At 57.4% G+C, this 9,671-nt stretch overlaps 1 protein-coding gene across 1 annotated transcript; it reads right to left on the bottom strand.

Annotated features, from left to right (window-relative positions):
• Window positions 1-6,084: 6,084 nt before the first annotated feature.
• Window positions 6,085-8,849, bottom strand: MRPS23 (mitochondrial ribosomal protein S23). The gene is made up of 5 exons (XM_059866308.1): window positions 8,695-8,849; window positions 8,442-8,606; window positions 7,592-7,669; window positions 7,360-7,483; window positions 6,085-6,884 (listed from the first exon to the last, which is right to left on the bottom strand). Exons 1-5 carry the CDS (start codon window positions 8,745-8,747, stop codon window positions 6,768-6,770), a joined length of 537 nt encoding a protein of 178 aa, XP_059722291.1. The 5' UTR covers window positions 8,748-8,849; the 3' UTR covers window positions 6,085-6,767.
• Between the last annotated feature and the right edge of the window lie 822 nt (window positions 8,850-9,671).

Below are 9,671 nucleotides of genomic sequence, written 5' to 3'. Positions count from 1 at the left end.
CCAACAGCAGGGAGCAGAGAGAGCATCGCACGGGACACCCGCCCCGACAGCGCTGTCCCGCCGGGGGAGGAGATGGGAGCGCTCAAACCGCAACGACAGCGAAAAAAAACAGCAAACAGGTAAAGGCGAGTCACCTTCTGGCTGCTCTGGCGGTGGCAGCGCCGAGCGCGATCAGGCAGCACCCCCTGGTGCCACCGCGGCACCGGCACCGGGACCGGCGGGGACGGAGAGCCGGGGAACGGGAAACCTCTGCCCGGGATGGAGAGCCGGGAAACGGGAAAACTCTGCCCGGGATGGAGAGCCGGGAAATCTCTGCCCGGGATGGAGAGCCGGGAAACGGGAAAACTCTGCCCGGGATGGAGAGCCGGGAAATCTCTGCCCGGGATGGAGAGCCGGGAAACGGGAAAACTCTGCCCGGGAAGGCTGGGGCTCGCCCCCCGCTCTCCCCGCAGGGACACCCCCGGGGGATGCCCCGCAGAGCCAGCACAGCCCGCGGGCCTCGCTCCGAGCCCAAACCCGCTGCTCCGGGACCGTGCCCGTCCCTCCTGCCAGCGGCCAGGAGCTGCAGGACCGAGGGAATCCAGGGGATTTCCCTCCTGGGGAGCAGCTCCGGTTCGCGGCAGGACACGGAGCTCGGGTCCAATCCTCTCCCCAGCTCTTGGGGTGATTTCCTCCCCAGGGTCAAACCCAGCAGCAGGACACCCAGTAAACTCATCTGCAGAAAGGTGATTTATCTCCAGGAGAAGCCATGGAAATTCCCAAACGCTCCTAAATATCCATTTTCTGGCTCTAAACCATCAGCAAGTTGCCAGCTGGGGAATGCATTTGTCTGCTCCCCTCTGTGTATTTTCTGCTTTTCATTATAATTTGCTAAATAATACATTACAATGAGTTATTTATCACACTCAGCCCTTTCACGATGCCTCCTCCGTGGCGGGGAATTTCACCCATAAATCAGACACACAAATACCTGCTGGCATGGCTGCAGGTTTAACCCTGCCCCAGCACCCTCCACCTGCCCCACAGCTCTGCTGAGAGCCACCACGGGGCTCAGTGACAGCCAGCCCGGGGACAGGGACAAGCTCCAGCCCTGGGCAGTGACCAGAGAGGGACAGCAGGGACACCTGCAGACCCCCAGGGACTGTGAGCACAGAGCCTGGCCAGCTCCAGGGTGTCACTGCTGGGAAATGAGACAAGGACAGTGCTCATCTTCAGCAGGAACATCAGGAGGGAAAATTTATGATCCCTCCTTTCCAAGTCACTGTAGCCCTTCCTTTGAAACAAACTGGTTTGCAAATGTGGATTAATTTAACTTCACACCATCTAAAATCAACAGTATCCAGGCCCACAGATTGGGAAAATCAAGGCAGGGAAGGGAAAATTTAAAAAAAGCAGAACTAGGAAAAAAACCCTCTCTCTGTGCTTTAACTACAAAATCATCTTTCCTCATTAGCAGCTAATCAGAACTACCAGAGGGGAAGAGATTACAGACAGGGCGGAGAGGGGAGTAACTCACAGAAATACAGACATCAGAACAGATTTTCATTTATTTACTCATTTATCACAGTGAGTCACAGGCTCTCAGTTCATGAGTCTGCATTAGCCTTGCAGGATTTTGGGATGCAATCTCCAAAATCTCAGAAGCAAACAGGTCACAGCCACGTGCCATCTCAGGAAGGAGAAAATCAGCACTTTGGGGTTGGTCTCGGGAAGCCTGAGATTGCTTTGCCTGCTGGATTATAAGGAGCCACTAATCTTCCCTGCCAGCTCCTAATCTCCCCGAGATGCCTTATCTGAGACTTGCTCCGTGCAGAGCAGCCCGGGCTGGCAGGCTCTGGGATGGATTCCCGCGGCCCTGGGAGCCAGGGAAGGGCAGCCAGGGAGCCGGGGTGCCCCGGGGTGCCCCGGGGTGCCCCAGCCCTGGGAGCCAGGCTGGGCATGGCCAGCACCAGCCCCAAACCTGGGTGGTTGTTCCTTAGCTGAGCAGCTCCAGACCCAGCCAGGCTCCGAGGGCCTGCAGCCCTTCTGCTCCTCCAAACACCTCTGTGTCTTTAGACACCAAAATCAACCACCAGCAGCTCAGGGGCTTTTTACCCCCTCCCCGTTTTCACCCAAAATTATTTGCAGGAAGCCAAGAGCTGTATTTTCTCCAGGCAGGGAATGTCTCCTTTAGAGCTTTCCTTTCTGTCCTTCGTTCATCCCAGCTCTGCAGAAGTGAGGAGAGGCTCCCACACCTGAGCACCACCCCCAGACACTGCCCTGGGCTGTCCCCAAGGTCTCCGTGGGTCACAGCAGCCCCGGGATGTCCCAACAGGGCTCCACCTGCACAGAGCATCCCCTCCGGCATTCCCAGCCCACGCTGGGAAACGAGGAACATGTTTTTAAATAAGAGGAAGAAATGGTGTCTTTGTGTCAGCAAGTGGAAGAATCCAGGACCAAGAGACTGCAGAGCCTTTCCACTTCAGACAGCAGGTGCTCTCCAAGATGTGGTTATGGCAACAAAATAAATGATGGATAATTGCTTTTGTGACAACTTGCCAATTAAATTAGACTCAGCAGAATAACATAATGACAATTTGTTATGCTCTGGTGGGCACTAACACACCAATCATAATTAAATGCTATGACTGAAATAGAATGCTGCTGTACACAGGAATATATAACCCCAATTCCCTCCCAGTGAAACATTATAGGTTCGGACTTGATTTCAATTTCTGGAGGATAATAGCATTAGCGCACATCAGAATGAGCTTGCAATATGCAGAGAGGCAGCAGCAGCTCAGGGACACACAGAGCCAAGGGCAGCTGAGGCACCGGGCTCCTGCGGGACCCCGAGCACAGGGACAGCCCAGATCGCTGCTGGGGCCGGCGAGATTGCAAACCCCGGGCTGGGGCAGCGCTGGGGAGCGACCCTGGCTCCGGGGAGTGACCCTGGCTCCGGGGGAGTGACCCTGGCTCCGGGGGAGCAGCTGGGGGAGCGACCCCGGCTCCCGGAGCGACCCTGGCTCCGGGGGAGTGACACCGGCACAGACACCGGAGCCAGAGCTCACAGGATGGGGCCACAGGGGTTTCTTGGGGCAGCACTTCCCTTTCTGCCAACAAAGCAGCCCCTGGCAGACGGGCTGGGCTGTGGGACACACAGAGCCCGGCCCTGCTGGAACGATTGTTAAAACATCCATTAAACACGCTGCTGTGCCCAGAGTGAGCTCACCCCACAGCTCCTCGGGACCCAGCCCCACCAGCTGACCCGGCCAGAGGGGCCTGGCTGCCATCCCTGGGTCAGAACTGACCAGCGAGGGGGCCAGGCCCTGCCAGGACTCAACATTTACTGGTGAAACAGCAGCAGCTCTGTCAGCCACCGCTGAGCTCAGCCTGCTGCTCTCACAGGTTTGCTCTGACCCTCCTGCCCTGCCATGGGGCTTTGTCCTGCACCTCACACAGCCCAGAACCCTCGGGGCAGGAATTTCTGTGCCATGGACATTGCTGCTGCTGCAGAAGCAAAACACAAAAAGCACCAAACCCAACTGGTTAAAAAGCTCCAGTTTAGAACCAGAACCAGGCAGGTGGCAGAACTGGCACTGCCCAGGTCCTGCAAAGAGCAGGAGCCCCTTCTGTGCCATCCCTGCCCAGTGTGGAAACACAGCACACCAGAGCCAGCGCCCTGCTCTGTTTCCACAGCCATTCTCCTAACAGATACAGAATTCTGGAATATTCCAAAGCTCAAAACGGGGCAGGTTTGAGGACCAAATGTGTGCATTCAGCAGGGTTGGGCAGAGGCAAATCCCAGAGGATTCCACAGAGTGGCAATGCCAACAATTTTATATCTTACTTGGAGCCATGTTCTTTAAACACTGAGCCCTTTATTATCTGCCTCGGTGAAGCTTGGCATTGGCAAGGTCAGATCACCTGTTTTTCCAGCAAAGCTGATGAATTATTTTGGCCGCTCCAGACATTAGATCCTATTAAATCCTTAGTTCCCCTGCCCTCAACACAAACCAGTGGGTAATCCACGGCCCAGGAACACGTGAAGGGGCTGAGCAGGGCTCTGGGAGCAGCTGCCTGTGGGTTAAAACAGAGCCCAAGCTCAGAGCCCGGCTCTGCAGCCCTGGCCTGTGGGGCTGGAGGTGTTTGCTCCAGCAGGACACCTCTGCACTGTCTGGGGAAACATCGGTGTAAGGAGTGCTGCAGCATCCCTGGGAGATCCCTGCAGTCCCCCCTGCATTCTGCCGGAGGGCAGGCAGCTCTGCACCCCGAAACTGCCCGCGTGTTTGGGACCTGGCCCCGGAGAACCTTCAGCCGGGCTGCGGGAGCGTCCGTGCCCTCTGCCTTGGGAGCCTGGGGGGTCAGGGCTCCGTGTAACCGATACCCCGGCATTTACCGGCACTGCAAACAGCCCGGCAGGCAGCGAGAGGAGCTGCCCCCGCAGCCCGCGGGGGGAAGGTCGGGAATCGGCGCAGGAAAGGTCACCGGGACGGGCTGGGCACGGCCAGGCAGCAGCACCGCCCTGCGGGCAGGAACGAGCGTCCCGATGGCTGCGGGGACATCACCGGCCCGCAGGAGCCGTCCCCGGCTCGGGGCACAGCCCCGGAACGGCCGCAGCAGCCTCTGCCCTGCCCGGGGCAGGAACCCCGCACCCCGGCGCCCTCCAGCACCGCAGCTCCCACCCCGCTGCCTTTTCAGATATGTCCCGGTGAAAGCGGGGACTCGCAGCTGGGGCTCCCGCACAGAGTTCCCCGCCTGCCGTGCCCGGCGGGGCTCGGTGCCGCCGCTCGGTGCCGGGAGCGCGGAGCGCGGCTCCCACCTAGCGGGGAGCGCCGGGGGACCGGCGGCTGAGGGGCCGCTCCTGCTGCCGGGAAAACGCCCCGACAGCGACAAACCGCCCCCCGGCTGCTGCCCACAACTTCTTAATTAAATTCCCGCAGTCACAGCAGGTCCCGACCATCAGCATCGCCCCCCAGCCCGGCAAACGCCCCCATCGAACGCTGCTCAGACTCGCTGGTTTAACTGGTTTTATCCGAATTGCACCAAATGCTCCAGAGCCCGATCCCCGCCACCCAGCAGACACAGCAAACCCACGGCGCTGAACGTTCCAACCCTCTCCATCGCCCACAGCCCGCCCTGCCCCAGCCCAGGGCCGGCTCTGCCCTGGCAGCTTCCAGCAGAGCATTCCCGCACTCGCACCATGGCACGACTCCTGCTCTCCCCCCACTGAAACACGGGGTCCCGCACACATTTCCAGACTCTCCCGCACACATTTCCAGGTTCTCCCGCACGTTTGGCCACGTACCTGTCTCGGAAGCCCGGGGTGAACGCGGCGGTGCAGCACCAACTGCTGGGGCAGGGCATGGAGCTCACCCACACCCTGCCAGCTCCTCGCAGCCACGGCCTCCCGCCCTTCCCCTGCCGGGCTTTGGCTCCCGGCACGAGGCAATCACCCCAAAACGCCCTCAGCTGTGGCCATCGCTGTGGCCATGGGAATTAACGACCTGCAGCTGGTCCCCATCACCTCCCCAGGTGATCACGGGCAGGAAAAGCCCCTGAGGGGTCTCATTTCACTCCCCCAGGTCACAGCTGTCCCCGAGGGCAAACCCAAGGGGATTGACTTTTTTCCACACAAAATAAAACCAATTCCAACTTTCTCCTCGTGTGCTCTGCACAGCAGCTCGGTCAGGGCACACCCCAGGGCTCTGGAGGGCTCTGAACTCGCTGTTATTGCTGCTCCTGGAAATGGAGCAGTGCTGAAACACAGGGATCTTTGCTCTTTGTAACAAACCCCTGAGAGGGTTTAGTTCTTTTACAAACTGGGAGTGAAGTTTGACCTTCCAAGGATAGCTGAGCAATTCTGCTGCACTCACATCACTGCCGGGAGTGAAGCAAGGCACAGAAACCAAACCAGGGGCATTTCACACCCTGCTTTTCACTGCCACCGAGCTCTGCTGCACCTCAGCAGCACCAAACTGGGCAGGGAGGGAGGGGCTGGACATCATTCACAGCTGGGAGTGGGGGTGGTGCCAGTCCGGGATGTTAAAGAATCACAAACGAAAGAAAAGCAACAAAAATCTCAAAGAAAGACACAAAACAAACTTTGTTTTTCACAGAGCCCGAGCCAAATGTTTAATGAGAGATCAGCCAGGCCCTGGATGTGCAGGCAGGGGCAGAGCTCCCTCCCAGTCCCAGGAAGGTTGGTTATTTTTGTCCCTGCCAGGTCTCCAGTGACTCTTCCCAAGCAGCATCACCTTTCTCTCAGCAAACAGCTGGAACATCCCATTTTCACACTTCCAAGGTGGCCAATTTCATCAGGAGCCACTAAAAACTGCAAAGCTCCCACTTTTCTGGTAGTGCCACCCCTCATCCTGCTCTGAATCTAAGGAAATGGTGGGATGGGAAGAGCACATGATGGCACTTCTATAATTAGCAGCTTTCCTCAATCAGCTATAAAAAGATGGCACTTCAGACAGCTGCTGGAACACATCAAACAGGATCTGCATCCCCCAGCAGGAAACATCTTCACTGCTGCACACCAGACACCTGAACAGGCAGAACTTCCACTTTTTAAAGAGAATGTTTTAATTTTCCACTTTTACACTCGGTATTTTCCAACTTGATTTGAGAAAACAGTTGTGAATACTAAAAAAAATAAGATTTTCTGTGACTTTATCAACGGGGAGCATGTGTCATGGACGAGCCTGGAGGGCACCAGGGCCCTGCTCCTCAGGGCAATGTCCCCCAGGAGGGCTGGAGGTGGCTCCTGGCAGGTGACAGGGCTGTCAGGAGGGACAGGGATTCTCCTTCTGTGTCCCTGCCAGCTCTGGTGGCTGCTCCTCCCCGTCCTTCCTCTTCTCCTGCAGCTGGGGCTGCAAGGCAGCATCCCTGGCTGCAGCACCCTGCAGGGAAGGACAGCAAAGATCCCATGAGGCAGGGTGGGAAATGCCTCTGAGGGGTGACTGAGGGGAGCAGCAGCCCTCTGTGTGCCCAAAAGGAGTTTAACTCCTGCTGAGATTGTTGTGGAGGCACAACACCGTGTCACACATCCCCAGAGAGGCTGCTGACTTCCAGCTAAAACATGGGAAAATTCCAGATACAGCAGCAAATGCACAAAGTTCCAAATGCTTCATACAGACACCGTGGATTATTGGATTGGTTACTCAGTTTCATCCCCAGAAAAACATCTTTTCTGGCCCCCAGGTGCCTCAGCCTTGGCCAGACAGGAGGGAAGTTTTCTCTGCACAGCAAAGGCATCTCAAGGCCATCAGGAGTGAGACTGCTGTGCTGAGGGTTTCACTCAGACCAGCTCAGCATCAGGGGCTTGGCAGTGGAGTTTTCTCAATCCAAGGAACTCTGTGGGGATGTCATACTCACCTTGTCTACTCCTCTTCTCTGTAAAAGGATCCCACTGGCTAAAAGGGCTTTTCCTGTTTCTTCAAACAATTTCTCCTCTTCAATTTTCCCCTCTTCCTTCAGTTCATTGTATTTCTCAACGAACCTGGGTAGCAAAGTTGCTTTTTTACCCTCACAGGAGATGCTCTGGTTCCCTGGCTGCAGGGGAGAAGGGGGCAGCCTCAGGAACATTTCTGTTGGATTATCACCTTACCTCTGGCAGGTGGATTTGAAGTTTAACTGAGTCAGGTCGAAAGGTCTGGGGCCATTGCCATAAACTTTGTAAAACCTCCTGCTCAGAGAAGGAAACTGTTTAGGTTTTGCAGCTAAATCAGGAGTGAACAGACAGCAGCAGAGTCAGAGCACTGAGGGGGCAGTAAGAGCAAGCACAAAATTGTTCCTCCTTTCCTCAGGAGCCTTTGTAACACCTGGCAGTGCCCAAGGCCAGGCTGGATGGGCTTGGAGGGACAGTGGGAGGTGTCCCTGCCACGGCAGGGGTGGCACTGGGTGGCCTTCAGGGTCCCTGGCAGCCCAAACCTGTCTGGGATTCCACACAGCTTCTTTTTAAACTGTGTTAATAAATTCAGGTTAATCACAGCAGCTGTGGGTCGGAGCAGCTCCAGAGGAGCCTCCTCCTCCTTTAGAAACACGGGGCAGGGCAGAAAAACCACCCCCATTTATTAAAAAAACCACCTCGATTTATCCCCAAACCCACCCACATTTATCCCTAAAACCAACCTGATTTATCCCCAAAACCCACTCTGATTTATTAAAAAAACCCCAATTTATACCAAACACCATCCTGATTTATTTAAAAAAAAACCCACCCTGATTTTTTTAAAAAACCACCCCAATTTATTAAAAAAAGAACCCACCCCGATTTACCCCAAAACCCACCCCGGTTTATGCCAAAAACCCTCCAGTTTATCCGCAAAACCCCCGCGATTATTTTTGAAAACCCACCCTGATTTATCCCAGAGCGGCCCCGATTAATTAACAAAATGAACAGCCCCGATTTACCCCAGCCCCCCGGTGCACCCACCCCCCGGTGCACCCTGACCCACGCCCGCACGGTGTCCTCCCGGTAGAGCACGGCGCCGATGGGGTCCCCGCTCCCGTAGCGCGGCCGCGGCACGCGGAACACGGGCTCCCGCAGCGGCGGGAACGCGGCGTACACGTCCAGCCACAGCGGCTTCCGCAGCAGCCCGATGCGCACCAGGTTCCGCGCCCTGCGGGCGACAGGCGGCTCAGGGGGGGCTCAGCGGGCCGCGCTCACGGAGAACCGGCCCCGGCCCGGCTGAACCCCCCCCTCCGCACCGGCTGTACACGCTCCCGATCTTCTGCGTGCGGCTCCCGGCCGTGGCGGCCATGGCGGCGCCGCCGGACGGGCCCCGGAGCCCGGCCCGGTGCTGCCGCGCACCCGGAAGCGGAACCGGAAATGAACGGGTGCTGAACCGGAAGCGGAGCGGCCGCCAGGGCACGCTGCCGAGTGCCGAGCAGCGGCGGGAGGAGGTGCCTAGGCAGCGCCAGGCGATGGCCGAGCCCGTGAGGAGCCGGGGGAGGGAAGGAAGGGAGGAAGGAAGGAAAGCTCATCCCAGCAGATCCCATCCCCTCCCAGGCTGCAGCCCGGCGCAGGAAGGGGGCAGTGCACTTCCACGGCACACCGAGGGCCGCAGGAGCCCCAGCGATCCCCAGCCGGGCAGCAGAGCCCGAGGAGAGCCGCAGTTCCAGAGGGAGCTGCCGGGGCAGGCCCTGCGCTCCCCAGGGCAGCCCGCCTGCCTCCCGCCTTTCGCTGCTTTTGGCGTTTAAGGCAAGAATGCCCTGACTTTTCCCAGGCTTTTCTTTCACAGGGAAGGTTCCCGAGCTGGAAAGCTCCGATGCTGGCGGGAAATGAAGGCTGGCACAGCACAGGAGGATGCTCCGTGTGCCCCCCGGCCCTGCCGCAGCCCCCAGGGCTCCTTCCCCGGGGATGGCTGCTGGGTTATTGAGGGAACCACTGGACACAAGTTCAGCCCCGTCAGGAGCAGCAAACCAGAACTGGGGCGTTTGCATCTGAGGGGCACAGCTGGAGCTGGGCCAGAGCTGCCCCTTCCCTCCCCAGCCCCCCTTCTTTCTTCTTCCTCCTGTAAAGAGTAGAAAAATACACAGTGTTAAAAACAAATATACAGCGTTAAGAGTACAACGGGACTTTATTATAGGAATTACTATTAAACATCTTTAAGAAAAAAAAATCACTTATGGAAATAAATTCTAAAATAGCCACACTCACAAACGTCACAGATCAGTTTGTTTTG

The sequence above is a fragment of the Haemorhous mexicanus genome, chromosome 22, assembly GCF_027477595.1.
Source record: "Haemorhous mexicanus isolate bHaeMex1 chromosome 22, bHaeMex1.pri, whole genome shotgun sequence".
In the NCBI taxonomy this organism is placed as follows: domain Eukaryota; kingdom Metazoa; phylum Chordata; class Aves; order Passeriformes; family Fringillidae; genus Haemorhous; species Haemorhous mexicanus.
Note: the sequence above shows the minus strand (reverse complement) of the source record. Positions and strands in the feature narration are given on the sequence as shown.

What these genes read in the sequence shown, in the direction of transcription:
- MRPS23 (XM_059866308.1), bottom strand. Translation starts at nt 8,747, where the DNA reads ATGGCCGCCACGGCCGGGAGCCGCACGCAGAAGATCGGGAGCGTGTAC. An exon ending in CGGGAGGACACCGTGCGGGC is followed by an intron (nt 7,670 to 8,441) that starts GTGGGTCAGGGT and finishes TTCTCTGAGCAG; the next exon opens with GAGGTTTTACAAAGTTTATG. An exon ending in AGAGAAGAGGAGTAGACAAG is followed by an intron (nt 6,885 to 7,359) that starts GTGAGTATGACA and finishes CCTTCCCTGCAG; the next exon opens with GGTGCTGCAGCCAGGGATGC.